The sequence below is a fragment of the Mesoplodon mirus genome, assembly GCF_964341445.2.
Source record: "Mesoplodon mirus genome assembly, chromosome: 1".
In the NCBI taxonomy this organism is placed as follows: Eukaryota; Metazoa; Chordata; class Mammalia; order Artiodactyla; family Ziphiidae; genus Mesoplodon; species Mesoplodon mirus.
This window is the reverse complement of record NC_138976.1, coordinates 7167201-7184143: the sequence shown is the minus strand read 5'-3', so window position 1 is coordinate 7184143 and position 16943 is coordinate 7167201. Positions and strand designations below refer to the sequence as shown.

At 54.1% G+C, this 16943-nt stretch overlaps 3 protein-coding genes across 8 annotated transcripts in view; 2 read left to right on the top strand and 1 right to left on the bottom strand.

Moving 5' to 3' along the window:
* Positions 1 to 11058, top strand: PHYHD1 (phytanoyl-CoA dioxygenase domain containing 1). Of its 5 annotated transcripts, none has more exons than XR_014293313.1 (12): positions 1 to 163; positions 1550 to 1708; positions 4735 to 4810; positions 4887 to 4934; positions 6109 to 6164; positions 6250 to 6312; positions 6958 to 6979; positions 8270 to 8398; positions 8496 to 8612; positions 8777 to 8828; positions 9295 to 9421; positions 9526 to 11058. XR_014293313.1 is itself a non-coding variant. In XM_082612928.1 (11 exons), exons 1-11 carry the CDS (start codon positions 131 to 133, stop codon positions 9569 to 9571), a joined length of 876 nt encoding a protein of 291 aa, XP_082469054.1. In that variant the 5' UTR covers positions 1 to 130; the 3' UTR covers positions 9572 to 11054. The 5 variants fall into 5 exon arrangements, 1 of the variants encoding a protein (XP_082469054.1); XR_014293314.1 differs by having other exon boundaries at positions 8774 to 8828; XR_014293315.1 differs by having other exon boundaries at positions 8787 to 9421; positions 9526 to 9548.
* Positions 11059 to 11224: 166 nt separating this feature from the next.
* Positions 11225 to 14236, bottom strand: DOLK (dolichol kinase). The gene has a single exon (XM_082612162.1). It carries the CDS (start codon positions 13920 to 13922, stop codon positions 12312 to 12314), a length of 1611 nt encoding a protein of 536 aa, XP_082468288.1. The 5' UTR covers positions 13923 to 14236; the 3' UTR covers positions 11225 to 12311.
* Positions 14237 to 14295: 59 nt separating this feature from the next.
* Positions 14296 to 16943, top strand: part of NUP188 (nucleoporin 188) — a 45043-nt gene continuing 42395 nt past the window's right edge. For both annotated transcript variants that reach the window (XM_082612152.1, XM_082612151.1), the window contains exon 1: positions 14296 to 14383. In XM_082612152.1, coding sequence (XP_082468278.1) covers positions 14352 to 14383 — 32 coding nt within the window. In that variant the 5' untranslated portion in view covers positions 14296 to 14351. The remainder of the gene's footprint in view (positions 14384 to 16943) is intronic.

Sequence of the window (16943 nt, the reverse complement as noted above, 5' to 3'; positions counted from 1 at the left end):
TTTCTCTGGGCAGGGAAGGGTTAAATCCTCCTGGGCCTCCCAGGCTCTGGCCACTCTCCCCTCCTGACCTTTCTCCTCTCCAGCCTCAGGCACAGCTGCAGAGACACCCCGTACACGCTGCCTCGTCCTCATGGCCTACCTGAGCCCCTCACAGCTTCAGAAGGTAGGGCCCTGCTGGGTGGGCACCCCGAGGATCAGGTAAATGTGGGGGGCCCCTCCGGACTTGGAGTCGTCCCGGGGAACTCGACCGACCCCCTTACGTTTTTAAGAAGAGGAAACTGAAGCCCGGAGTGGTCGGTTCACAGCCATGACCCCTAACTTCTGCACACACAGGCAGCGGCCATTCAGGCCAACGCACCGCGGCTGGGGTGGGAATGTTTGCGTGAAGAAACCAGAAGAAAACACAGGATCCTGTGACCTGGGGGCGGGGCGGGGGTCTGGGAAGGGGCGGGGCCGACGAGGGGCGGATCCACCCGTCCCACTCTACCCACAACCCACTTCTAGCGCGGGGCGGGTGGCCCGGCAACCACCCGGTGGGCGCGTTCAGACCCGAAAAGGCTAACCCGTGGGAATCAGAGCGACGGAGACTTTTAAAAAACATGACCCTTGTTGTTTGTACCTGATGGCAAGAGGAAAATACAAAAAAATACAGAAAAGCTCAAAAAAGAAAATTTAAACCCACCTATAGATTCCTATGCTGAGACAATATTTTGGCATACAGTCCTTGAATCTCTAAAAGTTTCAGGGGACTTCCCTGGCGGTCCAGTGGTTAGGACTCCACGCTTCCACTGCAGAGGGCACGGGTTCAATCCCTGGTTGGGGAACTTAGATTCCACAAGCTGCGCTGGGGGGCCAAATAAATAAAAGGTCCATCACAATATCACAAAAGCTGTCGCCGATTGCTTGCTTGCTTGCTTGCTATATGTTTCATAAAGGAGGTACTACTGTGCTCCCCATCTGATACTTAGCCTGAGAGTCAGAGAGGGGAAAGCACTTGCCCAGGTTCTCACAAATTAGGATACTAACTTGTGGTTTGCTTTTGTTTTTAAACTCACAATATGTGTGGAACACATTCCCATGCCAATAAATATTTTTCTATCAGCTGTGTTGTATTTCAGATAGATAAACCATACTTTGTGTGATAAGTTCACCTGTGTGCTGGTTTGTTTGATATCCGTCTCCTTCCCTAGACTAAGTTCTGAAAGGCAAGCATCATGGCTGGCTTGCTCATGACTGAATCTCCAGCTCCTAAAACCATGTCTAGATGCTCAGCCAATATTAGCTGAATAAATGAATGAGGTTGTATTCCCTGGAGGGTTAGGGCGGGGACACCTCCCCTTCCACTTCCCCTTCCTTCATTCAAGCAGCCAACGCTGATTGCTCTTCACTGGGCGCTAGACACCATCGCCAGGGAGGGGGCCAGAGCAATGAACAGGATGCTTTGTCCTGCCTCCACACGGCTTATGGTTTGGGGAAGGGTCAAATCAGTCCTCATCAAGAGCGTTTGAGGGCAGGGAGAAGGAAGCCTGAGTCTCCTTCCTGCCTGCAGTTTCAGGAGGATGGCTTCCTGGTGCTGGAAGGATTCTGGTCTGCAGACGAGTGTGTGGCCATGCAGCGGAGGATTGGCGAGATAGTGGCTGAGATGGATGTCCCTCTCCACTGTCGCACGGAATTTTCCACCCAGGAGGAGGAGCAGCTGAGAGCCCAGGTAGGTGCCTGGAGCAGGTGAGAATGAGATTTGGTCTTTGATGGGTGGCTCAGTCCCCAGCCAGAGCAACAGCCTGGAAAGGTAGGACCCCAAGGCCCATGGGCTCATGCTGATAATGAATCAGGCTCCAAGCTTTCTGTGGGCCGGGCTCCAGGCTAAGTGTCTTATATGCATATTTCCTTCACTCCCTACTACGAATTTATGAGGTCAACATTATTGCCCCCATTAGACAGGTGGGGTAAATGAGGCTCAGCTCACTTGCCCCAAACTACACAATTAGTAACTGATAGGGTCAGAATTTGAACCCAGATCTGCCTGAGACCAAGTTCATGCTGTCACTGCTCTGCTGTACTTTCTTAGAAGTTTTCCTGCCACAAAGGGCCTCTTTGTGGCCAGCAACCCAGCATGAGCCAAGTGATTCTGATGGGCCCACCTGGGCAAGTCATCCCCCAGTGAAACAAGGAACTGCTTGTTTCCCCCAGTGACCTACTAGGACTCAGTGCAGCTTGAGATGGGTAAGTTGAGACCCAGGGGTTCTCCCAGACAGTTCTCTTAACCCTTCATAGGCTGAATTTATGAGCCTGCCTGCGGCTGGGCCCCCAAGCCAAAGCTGTGGTCCAGGCTCACGCTTACTCATGGCAAGGAGCTTCTGCCATCTGGTGGGCATAAAGGGAATTACAACGACTAGAAGGCTTGCAGCCCAGAGAATGGGGACTTCAGAAAGAAAACGGGTTACAGAATGACACTTTCCTCCAAACAGTCAGTTTTGTTTGGCTGCACTGGTATTCAGTAAACCCTCAATATCCACTACTGATATTATGAAAGACTTTGAAATGGGTTTTTTAATTAATTAATTAATTAATTTTTGGCTGCGTTGGGTCTTCGTTGCAGCACGCGGGCTTTTCTCTAGTTGTGGCGAGTGGGGGCTACTCTTCGTTGAGGTGCACAGGCTTCTCACTGCGGTGGCTTCTCTTGTTGCGGAGCACGGGCTCTAGGCACGCGGGCTTCAGTAGTTGTGGCTCGCGGGCTCTAGAGCGCAGGCTCAGTAGTTGTCGCTCACGGGCTTAGTTGCTCCGTGGCATGTGGGATCTTCCTGGACCAGGGCTCGAACCCGTGTCCCCTGCATTGGTAGGCAGTTCTTAACCACTGCACCATCAGGGAAATCCCTGAAATGGGCATTAAAAGAAAAAAATATTGGCGGTGTCCTGTCTAGTAGTGCTCCGTTCCAGCTTACCAGCACCTTTCATTGTTTTTGAGTTATTATACAACTCTGTAAGTTATATGGAACTGATAATAACTCACATGATACCCGTCCATAGAAATGGGTACGAACTGGGCCCGGCAGGATGCAGTTATTGCCCTTGTGGCTAGATTCAGTTTTGCCTTGATTTGTAAATTCATTTCACCGTTTCTTATTGCCTATATTTGTGTGTTTCTCGGAATTCTCCTTTCAACATGTTTCTGGTTCCCTTGTGAATTACTGAGTTAAGTAAAAATCTTTGACAGGCGTGTAGCATCACCGTCTTTATTATTATTATCAGTTATGCTTCCCAGATTTGATTCCCTGATAGTGCAGAGGAGTTAAAAATGTTAAAAAAAAAAAACCTTTTAGTTTTCAGTGGGAAGGGCGTGGAAAGGGCCAGACAGGTCACTGAGTTGAGCCACGCAAGGCACTGTGACAGCAGATGTGTGCGGTTGAGGGAGTGCCGGGGCTGTGCCATGTGGGAACCCAGGTAGGGGCATCGGTGACACTCAAACTGTACTTACGTCGCCATGAAGGAAGATATATATGGTGATCATGGGTGGCTAAAGCCACAAGGAAAACATGGGGCATCTGCCTGGACATCATTTTCTTCTTTTTTAAAAATTAAATATTTATTTACTTATTTACTTATTTATGTGTTTGGCTGCATCGGGTCTTAGTTGTGGCACTTGAGCTCTAGAGCATGCGGGCTTAGTTGCCCTGGAGCATGTGGGATCTTAGTTCCCCAGCCAGGGATTGAACCCGCATCCCCTGCACTGGAAGGTGGATTCTCAACCACTGGACCACCAGGGAAGTCCCTGGAGCATCATTTTCATATGCTGCTAAGAAATTTAAAACATGATATTAAAATTAACAAGAAGGGAGTTCCCTGGTGGCCTAGTGGTTAGGATTCGGCACTGTCATTGCTGTGGCCCGGGTTTGATCCCTGGTCGGGGAACTGAGATCCCAGAAGCCACAGGGTGTGGTCAAAAAAAAAAAATCAGTAAAATTAACAAGGAGAGGTTATTAAGAAAAAAGAAAAAGATTAGTAATAGCTTATATTTATCGAGCATTTAGTCATGTCCTTGCTGGGTGTTTTCTATTTAGCAGCAGTCATAATAATAATAAAGGCAGATATTCACATGACACCACATCCCAAGGACTGTTCTTATATGCCTTATATACACTGATTCATAATCCCTACAACACCCTATGAGATAGGTGCCATTAATAGCTTCTATATTTTATGAGGAAACTAAGCCTGAAGAGGTTCAGTAATGTGGTTGTGATTACAGCCAGTTAGTGGCAGAGCTGGGATTTGAACCCAAGTATTCTAGCTCCAGGGTCTGTGTTCTCAACTCCTATAAGATTCAGCCTCTACCTGAACCTGAAGCCTCCAACAATCCAGGGAGGTCAGTTCCATTATTATTCCCCTTTTACAGATGAGGAAACTGAGGCTTTGAGAGGTAAAACAAGTGGCCCAAGCCTCCCTGGGAACCAGGTGTGTTTGATCTGGTACCTGTTTTTCATGCCATTATGGAGTATGAGTCATGTGATTTATTTAGAGGTTTCTAAGAAATTCCATGCTTGTAGCTTCCGGCTGTGCTTCCAGGTCCTTGGGGTTCCTGTTCACCGGCTGTGCCACAGTGGACAAGTTTGAGAAGCACCAGAGGCGTCTGCAGCTCTGTGGGGTGGGAAGCATCTGAATCCTCTTCCCTCTCTGCCAGGCCCACCTGTGACCCCGTGATGCCCTCTCAGCCCCTCTGATGTCCCCTCTCCACAGGGCAGCACAGACTATTTCTTAAGCAGCGGCGACAAGATTCGGTTCTTCTTTGAGAAAGGCGTCTTTGATGAGAAAGGTTCGGAACTGGGGCCCTAGAGGTGGGGGTGGCTGGACTCCAGTCCTTCCAGCTTGACCTGTCCCTTGTGCCACAGGAAATTTCCTGGTCCCTCCGGAGAAATCCATCAACAAAATTGGCCATGGTAAGCAGGGGCTGGAGAGAAACTGAGGTCTGAAGAGTTTGGGGGCCATCCCCCAAAGCACACGTTAAGGTAGTAGCCCAACAAATGGCATTTCTGGGTGCAGAGTCCTTCTTGGGCCCTGCTCTCCTGTCTTATGATGCTAATCACATGACACTGCCACTGCAGCACTGGGAAGAGGGGTCCATTTGAGCCCACTCCCCCATGCAGATGGGTGTGTGCAGGCTCCTCAACTCTCTACTGCCGGGCCTGGGGATGATTCGGGCCCCAGGCTTGTGGGGATTCTGGGTCCCATTGCTCCCTGAAGGCTTCTTAAGGAACACCAAACATGTTGACAAGGTCCCTGTTCCAAGACCCCTAAACCAAGCTAGGAAACCCTCTTTTTTTTTTTTTTTTTTTTCAGGATCATGCATTATAGTTATTTTGTAGGGAGTTCCCTGGCAGTCCAGTGGTTAAGACTCCGTGCTCTCACTGCTGAGGGCCCGAGTTCGATCCCTGGTCAGGAAACTAAAATCCCACAAGGCGCGTGATGTGGCAAGAAAAAAAAACCCTTATAATTTATCTTGTAGACTGATTTTTAAACATGAAGTTATATCATGGTAGCTTTGTTTTTTTTTACAAATTGTGGTAAAATCCATATAATAGAAAATCTACCATCGTAACCATTTTGAAGTATACAATTCAGTGGCATTAAATACGTTCAACCCTCACTTTCTGTCATAACAACAGTAGTAAATAATGAGAAGGGTGACTGTTCTGTGCCTGGTCCTGGGCTGTGCTTGCACACGCGTTAGCCCATGGAGTCCTACGGCAGCCCAGGAAGCAGGGCTGATCCCATTGTACACAGGAGGAAACTAAGGCCTAAAGGAGAGAAATCGGTGCTCAGAGTCCGACAGAGCAAGCGGCAGTACCAAAATTGCTACCAAGTGATGGGTCCCTTGGAGTCCTTGGTCCTCTGAAGGGTGGCCAGTCAGGGCTAGAAGGTCAAGAATAAGGTCATAGGTCAGGTGCAGGCATCTGTGGGGCCCATTTCTCGGTTATAAACAAGCAGAAAGCTTAATGCACAGAAAATAGGTGAGAATATCAAAGTGAGGCCTGACCCTGGGTGCCCAGGCCTAGATGTGGGAGGGACCCAAGGGGACTGGGGAATGGCTCTCAGCCCACCTCTGTCCCGCAGCTCTGCACGCCCATGACCCTGTCTTCAGGTGTGTCACACACTCCCCCAAGGTGCAGGTGAGCAGAGGTGACGGTGAGGGTGGGCCGGTGGGCCATATGTGAGTGTGGGCGGGCCGGCCATGTGACCTCTGCCCCCTTCCAGGCTTTGGCCAGAAGTCTGGGCCTCCAGATGCCCGTGGTGGTGCAGAGCATGTATATCTTTAAGGTGAGCTCCCCGTCCTCCCCAGGCCTCCGTTTACCCTCTGTAAAATGGGCACAGTGCTCATACCAAGCCCTTCCTTACAAGGGCCGCAAGCTGCTTCCCTGAGGAAGTATTAAGTTGGTGGGAGAACATGAAAACCGGTCTCCTCTGGTTAGGGTGCCTGGCACTTAGTTGGGGCTCAGCTAGGGTGCCGTGGAAGGAAAGGGGATCCCGGGGCTGCCTCCTCCCTTTGTTGGCTATTGAAATGCTCTGCCCCCAGCTTTCAAGGCCCAGCCCGGTTCCACCTCCTCCAAGAAGCCTTCCAACACCCTTGGGAAGAGAGGACCCATCTCTGATCCTGGAGCCCAGAGGCTCAATCGCTGGCCTGGGCCCCAGCCTCTCCCACTGCCCCTCACTTCTCCCTTGTGTTCTTGTTAGGGACGTGTGTGCTCAGACTGGGAGCTCCCTGCCAGGCAGGGTGGCTTTTCTCTTTGCAGCCCTCCTGGGCCTGGCACATAGTAGGTGCCCGAGAGCTGGGTGCTGACGTGGAAGCCTTGCAGATAAACACCTGTGGTGGGGGGAAGAGCATCCCACTCGGAGGACTCAGAGCAGCCCCTGCCCCTCCCCGCTCTCCCTGGCCTCACCCGGCCCCCCTCCTCTCTCCTGCAGCAACCTCACTTGGGCGGCGAAGGTGAGCCAAGAGCAGGCTGGGGGGCCAGCGAAGGCCCCGGCGGGAGATCTGGGACTTTAGTGGTTGTCAGGTCTCCAGAGGGAGGGAAGGCGCCTGCCAAGACGTCCATAGACAAGAGCCTGGGCCAGCGGAGGAGAAGCCATCTGCTGCTGCTTCCTGAAAGAGTGGATGCCGGGGGGTGGAGAGGGGTGTCCTGGAGCCCTCGACCCAGTGGTTCCCAAACCTGGCAGCGACTCCTTGCTGGTTAAAAATACAGATTCCTGGGCCCCATTCCCTGAGATCTTGAGTCAGGAGGGTGGGAATCTGTATTTTACCAAGTTCCCTGGAGGACTGATTCAGCATAGAAACTGCGATCTGATTACAAACCCCCTGGATACACAGATACCCTTTCCAGCCTCCCTCGTGGGTGATGATCCACTTCTCTCAAATACCTCGTGACAGAGGGCTCACCACCCCTACAGGCAGCTCTTCCTTTCCTGACATGAGCTCAAGTCACTCCCCTTGTGAGGCCCCCTCCTCCCCACCGTCCAGCCTGAAGACAGTCTCCTGAAGGGATGCCCATCCTCTCCCTGAGCCTTCTCTGCTCAGTCCAGCACCCCCCAGCTCCTTCAGCCATTACTCCTCCAAATGTTCTGGGGCCCCCACCATTAGGACACCTTCATCTGGACACTGTCTGGATTGTCAAAGTCTGACTTCCACTGTGGTGCTCAGAAAGCACACAGTTCCCCAGGTAGGGATGAGGCGAGACCAGCACCCTCTCGTTTTTACAGACTAAGGTCCTCTGTTCAGCGGTTCTCCGTCCTGCCTGGGCCCCAGCATCACGCAGGGGATGTTTACAATGTGGATGCTGGGTCCGCTTCCTGCTTCACACCCAACTTCCAAGTCGTAGACCACTGGTGGTTTACACTGGACCATCTGGTGGCTGGAGGGGCTCTCGCTGGTTGAGGCCGGCAGCTTGAGCTACCTGGCTGGAATTAAACAATAGCAGCTGCTCTTCAGGCAGCGATTACAACGTCAGGCCCCGTACTAAGCACTTTTCATACACTGTCTCAGAATCCTCCAGCAACCTCGTGAGGTTAGGTTATCGTTGGGGCTGCTTTATGGTTTAGGAAATTGAAGCTTGAGAGGTGAAATCTCTTGCCCAGAGTCTCTGGGCCAGGAAGCGGTGAGATTCTAACTGCTCATGGGAAGGCTGGGCCTGGAGGGCCCTGGGAGGACCACGGAGTGAGTAGAAATGAGGCCAAGGTGAGGTGAGGCCAGGCGCCTCATGCCCAGGCGGGCCTGCTGCAGTCTCCCCTCACCAGGACGCCTCCTTCCTGTATACGGAGCCTCTGGGCCGGGTGCTGGGCGTGTGGATTGCTCTGGAAGATGCCACGCTGGAGAATGGCTGCCTCTGGTTCATCCCTGGCTCCCACACAGGTGAGGCCACCTGCCTCTCCCTGCCCACTCGTCCCCACCCCCCACAGGGGAGGGACCCCGAATAAAGAGAGGCTAAAGTCCCCACCTTGGCCCGCAGGTGGAGTGTCGAGAAGGATGGTCCGGGCCCCTGCTGGCTCGGCGCCTGGCACCAGCTTCCTTGGGACCGAGCCAGCCCGGGATAACGGCCTCTTTGTGCCCACACCGGTGCGGAGAGGTAGGGGGTGTGCAGAGGGCGGGGAGGAGGACCCGGAGGCCTTGCCTGGGGGTCTGTGCTTGCTCTGACTACCCAGCTCACCTGAGGGCTGGGAAGTCACAGCATGAGGGGAGGTAGGGCTGGGTGGGCACTGGGAGGTCTGAAAGCTGTGTGGTTGACAGCAGGGTCTCCCAGATCAGGCTGGAATCCAGACCCTGGTACTTCCCGGCTGTCTCTGTGAGCAAATGACTGAACCTCTCTGAGCCTCAGTTTCCCCAGACGTAAAGTAGGGAAGCCAGTGAGATGCCGTACGTGAGACGGTGTGCCGCAAGTGCTCACAGATCCTGGCTGTCAGCACCCCCCCCTTACAGAGGAGGGAGACTGAGCCCCAACTCTGCATTCCTGGCTGAGGCCCCAGCTGGCTGGCACGGGACAGAGAGCTTCTGTCTGGTTCTGCAAATGCCATGGAGGTGGATGCCCTTGCTGAGGCTTGCCAAGGGCACGGGCCACAGCGGAAGGGACCTGACCCCAGGGGAACCCATGTCCAACAGCACAGCGTCCGATGCGGGGGCAGACGCCAGGCCCCTGAGCGTCCAGCGACGGGAATGGGGATGAGTAGCCCATGACACCGCTTAAGGGAGGGGGCGCCCACCATGTCCCTTCCTGCCTCAAGTGCGCTCTTGACCCGCTGTGTCCCTGCCAGGGGCCCTCGTCCTAATCCACGGAGAAGTGGTGCACAAAAGTGAGCAGAATTTCTCCGACTGCTCACGCCAGGCCTATACTTTCCACCTCATGGAGGCTGCTGGCACCGTCTGGAGCCCAGATAACTGGTAGGTGGCAGGGTGTGTGTGGGCCCCAGACACCCCCTGAAGAGGTCCTGGAGGCTGGGAGCAGTGTTACTAGCACCTCGAGGTCCTCTCCCCATCCTCTGCAGGCTCCAGCCGACAGCTGAGCTGCCCTTTCCCCCACTGTACATCTAAAGGCCCTCTGAGGGCAGGGACACCACCCCCTCTCCGGAAAAGCTGTGGGCCGCCAACGCCAGCGCCTCACCCCACCGCCCAGCTGCAACGGGGAATTTGCATCTCTCCTCCAGGGCTTTCCTTCTGCTGGTGTCTGTGCAGACAGGCAGGCACGAGCAGAAGGCTGGGCTGGGTGCCTTCCCCGAGATCTGTCTCTGTCCGTCCCTACCCCAACACAACCTCCCCCTAGAGGAGGTGAAAGGGTTCTGGCTGCTTCTCTGCCGGCTTCTCACTCGTCGTCTCCCCTCTCACATGGAACTCTTGGTCATTACAGTGGGAAACACTGAATAAAAGAGACTTACAAATGCAGCATCTTGATCCTTCTTTCCCAAGCAGCCTTCCTCTCAAGATGGGAACCCTGCTGAAAATCATCCCAGGTAGCCCAGCCCTGCCTGGTGAGGTATGCACAATGTTAATAAGTGACATTTAGTGGGCATTCATGGTGCGAAGAGCTTTCTGTGCTTTATCACTGGATCCTCACCCCTTTCAGGTAGGTGCTGTTTACAGATGAAGGAGCTGACACATGCGAAGGTTAAGTGACCCGCCCAAGTCCCACAGCTGTTCAGGTGTCTGGCGAGGTCAGCCGGATCCAGAGCCTATGCTTCTAACCTCTATGCTCCCAGTTCTCCTTTCCCGGGGAAGGAAAAGACCAGAGCCTGGAATCCAGTCTGAGATTCTGGCCCTGGCTCTGTGACCAACTCGATTTCCAGCCTCAGGCCAGGCCCTCCTCTCTGGGCCCATTTGGCCACTCGCACCATCAAGGGGCCGGACGAGGGCCTCCACAGGTCCCTCCTGTTTGGACATGCTTGGCAGGCACCCAGAGCTGCAGAAACAACTACCAAATCTGAAACCTGCCTGGCGGGGGTCTGCTCAGCGGTTGCAAACTGGGGGCCACCAGCCGATTTCACAGCGCAGAATTGTTTTGTCTGGGCCTCGGCATTTTAAAACAACAAACAAAAAACCCATAACATTTTAAAATTGGGAGATTTCACATAACAATTCAGGTTTCTAAGCTTCTTTGAATGAGCAGGTCAACAGCCCGGGGCCTGTGGTCTAGCCTCCGTGACCACTGGCCGGAGCTGCCTTCTTACAGGCACATGTGCTCTCCACTTCCCTTCCCTGTCCTCCTTCATTGCATTACCTGCCTGGCCTCAGCGGCCTTATGACTTTATGACCTTGATTTCCAGCCCCCACTCTGTATGGGAACAAACCACCCAGGGAGTCAGTGGGGCAAAGCCAGCACTCATATGCGCTACACCCTAACATGGCGTTGCCTCCTTCAGCGAGCAGTCGCAGGGAGCCTGAGCCAAGGGAAGGGTTTGTTAAGGCTCCTTTGAGCCCCAAGCGAATGTCTCAATACTCTCCTCTGAGGCAAAGGGCTTGGCAGTGATGCTCAGGCAGGAGCAAGCTCCCAGAGCTGGGCTCCTGGCTTCCGGCCTTGGTGGGCCCAAGTTCTCACCTCTTCCTGCTGAGGCCCCTCCCTGTCAGGCTGGTGGGACGTGGGGAGAACCTGGTCCAGCCGTGAGGAACCTGGGAAATGGGAAACGTTCATCCATTCAGCGAAGGTCTGCCGAGTTCCTGCTATGTGCCAGGCTGTGCTGGCACTGGGGGATGCGGTGGGGAACCAGGGAGAGCTGGACTCTGCCCTCACAGAGAGCAAGGCTGGAGCATGCACTGCCCCCTCCCCCCGCCCCGGAAGAGCAATTCTGAACTCTCAGTAAACTTCACCAGACCTTGCCTCTAATTTCTCGCCAAGAGACCAACACAGGTGTGGACGTGACTGGAGGGTGGGAGGTCTCAGGAGGGACCCCTTGACAAGGACCCTGGGCTGTCCAGCCTGTCCTTCATCAGCACCACTCGGCCAGGCAGCAGAGGCCTTGAGGCAGGGTGGGGTTGGCTGAAACAGGTAGTCAGCCTAGGACAGATCCTCTTCCTCCAGCCCTTCCAGGGATGCAACAAACAGATCCCATCTCTCCCCTTCAGCTCGTCCCAGCCCAGATGGGAGAAACCACATGCACTTGGCTATTTTCCTCTTGTAGTCTCCTCTGAATGAAGCCAGGGGAGCAGGGTCACTCTGGTCTCCAAGTACAACCCATGTAACCCTTTGGTTTGCCTGGCTTCTTGCCGAGATGAGGACTGGCCTTGGGTAACAATGACACTTTCCCTCACTTATGTGACACTTGCGCACTTAAATGCGGGCTCTGGGCTGGTCACCTCACACGTCACTTCGCCAGAACCTCACGACACCCCGTGAGGTGCAGGCTCTTATTATTCCCATCTTGCAGACATGAGAATTGAGGCCCAGAGTGATTAAGCAACTCACACAGTTAAGAAGTGGTTCAGCCAAGGATTCTGACCAGATGAGTCTGACACCAGAACCTGAAGTGTTAACCACTCTGCCCTACGGCCTCCAGTGTCCACTCTTCCCCCCACCCCCCCCCCGAGGACTGCAAGGTGAGGGGGGGCCCTATGGCCCACTCAAGCTCTTTGAGCTGTTGCACTATCCTTTAAGCCTTTTTGCTTTTTAAAATATCAGCAAAACTAAAACCGGGAGTGCTTTGATTTTTATTTTAAACCTGAATCAATTGAAAAATTAAATCTGCTTCTCCCCTCCTGGCTCTTCAAGCCCAAGTGGCTGGCTGCTGTGGGGACCATTTGTCTTCTCCATGTCCCTGTTTCCTTCATCGCTGCTGCACAGCAGCTAGGCCATCAGCAATATCAGGAGGTAGAGAGGCAAAAGGAGATTGTCTATCTGCGTAGTGTATGCTTCTAGGAGGGACACGGTGCTGATGGACCCCAAAATCCAAGCATAACTGTAGTTTAAGTCCACTCCACTGTCGAAGATTAAGATCAGAGCTACAGAAATGATCTGGGCAAATATAGATGTCATGGTCCCCTCAAAAGTCTTTTTAGTTCCAGGCCAGCGAATCTCCCCCATGGTGCTGCCGAATATGGAGGCCACCGTGTCGCCCACACCGACGGCCAGGACTCCTGCATAGGGGACTAGGGCCCTGGCTCCCCCTAGGCTACCCTTCTGTGTGCAGGGTCTGGGGACTAACCAAATGGGAAGAGACATGCCTAGGAGCAGGTAGATGTGGGTCAAGATGAGCGGTCCACTGTCTCGTTCATCCAGGAAGAGGGACAGGAGGCTTCGCAGAGCGTGGCCCAGGGGCTTGATGCGGAAGTAGCGCACATACTCTAGGAAGATGAAGACCGCCAGACATACGGTGGCGGCCACGTAGAGCAGTGGCCGGTCCAAGATGATACCTGGGATGTAGGTGGCTACCACAATGAAGTGGAAATACTTCCGAGCAATAGTGGGGGCCTGGTGCTTCTTGGACTCGGAAGATGACCGCTTGGCATTCTGGTATAGCACCACCAGGCAGGCAAAGGTGGCCAGCAGAGACCAGTAGGCTAGGAGGTAGACTCGGGTCTCTGTCTGGAAGAGGAATTGAAAAAGCCACAGCAGGGGGTTCCTGCGGATGAGCCGGTGCAGCCAGGGCAGGACCACGCCAAGGCCCAGTACACAGGTCATGAGGTGGAAGAAGATGGAAGAGGCCCAGGTGCCTGAGTCCATGAAAACAAAGAGGGTGCTGAAGAAGATGCCCATGAGCACCATCCCTACCACCACTACCAGCAGGAAGAAGTCCAAGGGGTCCCCCTGGCTTTCCACCACAGTCAGAGAGCGCTTGATGAGCTGGTTGAGCATGAAGCTGATGCCACCCAATACCAGCAGAGCCTCTCCAGGGGTGAAGCAGCGGGGCAGCAGATACAGCAGGATCATGTTGAGGTAGACGAAAATCAGCAGGACCTCCAGGACCTCGATCACCTCGCCTACACTCAGCGAGTGCTTCATGATGTAAATGATGACACCTCCAGCCAAGCCCGAGATGACACAGGTGTTGGTGGGCACTGGGCGAGTGATGCCCAGTGCCAGTACTGATGAGAAGAGGGCCACTGCCATGCCAGTGGCCGCCACCACAATTCCAAACCGCTCCAAGTACGGGTTCCCCGCGGCCTGGCAGCGCTCCTTCATAACCAGCCCGAGCAAAGGCATGACCACCGAGGCGGGCAGTAGGCCACTGTTTGCGGACATTCGGAACTGGAAGACAGCGCTTCCCTGCTGTAGCAGCCGGTCCCACTTGTACTGGACGTGGAAGGCCTGCACCGCGAGGGCCACGGCGCACCACGAGTATCGATCCCACACGGCTGCGTGGATGCTCAGCACCACTACAAACACCACTGCCGCCTCTGCCAGCACCGAACCGCTCAGCGGAGCCCCAGGGGCCGGGGACGCGCACTCTCGGGTCATGTCTTTAGACCTGAGACTCTGGGGAAACTGGGGTGACTAGGAACGCCCTGGACTCTGGGCCCTTTAATCCCCGCCAGGCAGAGAGCGGTAGCTTCGCCCAGCCAGCACCTTCTCTCTCCGTTCTCCAGCTGCGAGAAGGGAAGCTCTACTGTAGGCCACTCTCTGACGCCTGGGAGCTGGCGTCGGGCTACCCTCCACCGCCTCACACCTATGGCGTAGGCGTCGCCCCTCGGCCGCCTCCCTCACAGCCTCGGCCGCCTCCCTCACAGCCTCGGCCGCCCTAGCCCGGAGTTCCTCACCTCTCTGGGAATCGCCATGTTGGCCCCGCCCCGCCGTCACGTGACGAAAAGCCGCGTCCCCGCCCTGGAGGCGAGTGATCACGTGGGCGTGGCGTCTGGGGGCGGGGCTGGGGCGCGCGCGCGCGCGAAGATGGCGGCGGCCGCCGGCGATCCGTGTGTGAGGTGCGGAGCGGGCCGAGTCGGCGGGCGTGACTGTGAGGCGCGGGGTCGAAGCCGAGCGGACGCGGGGCGGGAGTTGGGGGCTAGAGGTGGCAGCAGTGGCCGGGCGAAGGCCGGCTAGGTGGACGGGCTCCGGGACGGGAGGCGGTTACAGCCAAACGGTCCCCGCGCGCGGGGGTCCGAGGTGACTTCTCCAAGAGGGGGGCCGGTGCCTCACCACTTCCCTGGCCTCCGGCCTCCTGTCTCCCTACCCGGTCCCTTTCCCTTCCTCCCCTCTCCCCTCGGCGGCCCCCTCCCCCCCACCGCGCTTCCTGTGCGGCGTGACGCTCCCTCGAGGCGAGACTCGGCGCTTCGCGGTCGCCCGGGGGAGCCCCTACCCGGGCCCCGCTGCAGCCTCCTGTGCCCGGCCCGGCGGCGCTCCCCAGGTTACCCTCTGTGCTCTCGTTGGGAGGTCTGTTTCGGGCGTCGCCGAGCCACCTCCTGGCAGTTTCAGCGCTCTTTCGTCGCGCAGCCTTTCATTCATCCGTCTAGTCGTTTTCTCATTCATTGACTCCGTCAGCGGACACCCCAGGCACTGTGCTGCGTTTTGGGGACGGGAAGAGAAAATGTTAAAAAGAGACAGTTCTTGCTAGCGTACAGGCGCTCTAGCGCCAGACACTGGCGACGCGCTTTCTTTTCTCCGTGTTATCTTCTTGAACTCCCACAACTCCGGGAGGCACCCTGTAATTTACAGATGACTCACAAAGCCAGCTCCGAACGGGCTGCGTGTCCAACTCCGAAGCTTTAACCGGATCGCCACACTTCCATCTCGCGCTTAACAGCTTGAAGTGTTTTTTTTCCTTTCCACCCTCCCGCCTAGCCGTCCCTGTCACTTCTTGCTCCCTGTGCCAGCAGTGGTTCCCCACTTTTTTGTCTTGTTCACTGCTGTAGCCTCAACACCCAGAAGAGCATATAATAGGCTCTCAGTAAATGTTTCTTCCGTTTGCCATTTCCTTCATCTCTCTGCTCTAGTGAGGTTTTCTTCTTTGGAATTTCCATGGAACTACTTCCGAACCTTGTGAGGACCTTTTTGCTTTTTCTTCCTCTGCTGTTTCGTGTCAGCTCTTCTGTCGGGCAGCATTGTGGTCGCCGTGCTCTCCTTTTCTTAGGCTTATCTTACAGCCATTGTGGAGCTTGGGTCAAGTTTAGCTCCTGCAGGGCAAGGCGCGTTCTTAATGAAAGAGGACAAGGGAAGGAAAGCTGTTAGTTTGCCTGAAAGATGCTCTCCTCATCCTGGAGAACCTACCAAACTCATACCTGAAGGTGGAAGAAATGACACTAGGATTTCTAGGCACTGCTTTGCTCATAGCTTGTTTTAGGAGCGACCTTTTTTTCTTGTCTTTTTCCCCCCCTTTCCTTTCTATTTGTGTTGGAAGGCATGCTATAATGATTGGGATTATACTGAACAGCAGCCTTCTGTTTGAAATGCCTAGAGGTCTGAACTAAGAAGAAACTTAAATTCTATCCTGGTGCCTGCTGATTTGCAGATGACCACAGACAGGCCACCTTACCATAGGAGTCTGTTTCTCCGAATGAGAATCGTTTTCAGAGCAGTATTGAGGTGGCTGTGAAGCATGTATGTTAATACGAGTTGGCACTAGTCAAAAATGCAATAATACTTTTAAATCACTCAGGGTTTTGGGAGGATCACTGAGGGTTTGACGGGAAGTCAGTTTGAATTTTGGCATTTTGGCGTATCTATTGTGTTCTTCAGTTAACGTGTGCTTAAAAAATAAACAGGGCTTCCCTGGTGGCGCAGTGGTTGAGGGTCCGCCTGCCGATGCAGGGGACACGGGTTCGTGCCCCGGTCCGGGAGGATCCCACATGCCGCGGAGCGGCTGGGCCCGTGAGCCATGGCCGCTGAGCCTGCGCGTCCGGAGCCTGTGCCCCGCAACGGGAGAGGCCGCGACAGTGAGAGGCCCGCGTACCGCAAAACAAACAAACAGACAAAAACCCCGTGGTTTGAAAAGCTTGCTGCTTAGCTTAAACCTCAGTTCATGCAAGAGGTGTGCCTCATCTGTGGAGTCAGAGCATCCATGAGCAGTGGCTGCTTATATTCATTATTTCCGTGTGGAATATTATAACTGTGTTTCTCCAAAGAACTATCTCAGAGTAGGTTGACTGTGTCTCAGGCTTTCTGTCGAAAGGACTCAATTGTAGAGACTGTTAATTCTAATCTCCTAGTTGCTTTCATCCAAAGGTTTCCAACCACATGGATCTCTCTAAGGAAGATAATTTCCAGTTTCATTAACTTCAGCTCTTTTAGGAATGGAATTCCATGTTGTCTGCTAGAACATTGGACTGCAAGTCAATAAATTTTTTTAACCTCACCTTTGAGGCAAGTTATTGAATTTCTGTGCTTTAGTTTCTTCCCAAAACACTTAGCTCAAATTTATTTATTTCATTTATTTACAGTGTCTGCAAACAAATGACAGGCACTGTAGCACTTACTTCATTTCTTGAAAGTATATACGGAAGATGTTACTCTGAGGCTTGAATTAGACATCACAATCCCAACCATGTC

What these genes read in the sequence shown, in the direction of transcription:
- PHYHD1 (XM_082612928.1), top strand. Translation starts at nt 131, where the DNA reads ATGGCCTACCTGAGCCCCTCACAGCTTCAGAAG. An exon ending in AGGAGCAGCTGAGAGCCCAG is followed by an intron (nt 1,709 to 4,734) that starts GTAGGTGCCTGG and finishes CCCTCTCCACAG; the next exon opens with GGCAGCACAGACTATTTCTT. An exon ending in CACACTCCCCCAAGGTGCAG is followed by an intron (nt 6,165 to 6,249) that starts GTGAGCAGAGGT and finishes GCCCCCTTCCAG; the next exon opens with GCTTTGGCCAGAAGTCTGGG.
- DOLK (XM_082612162.1), bottom strand. Translation starts at nt 13,922, where the DNA reads ATGACCCGAGAGTGCGCGTCCCCGGCCCCTGGGGCTCCGCTGAGCGGT.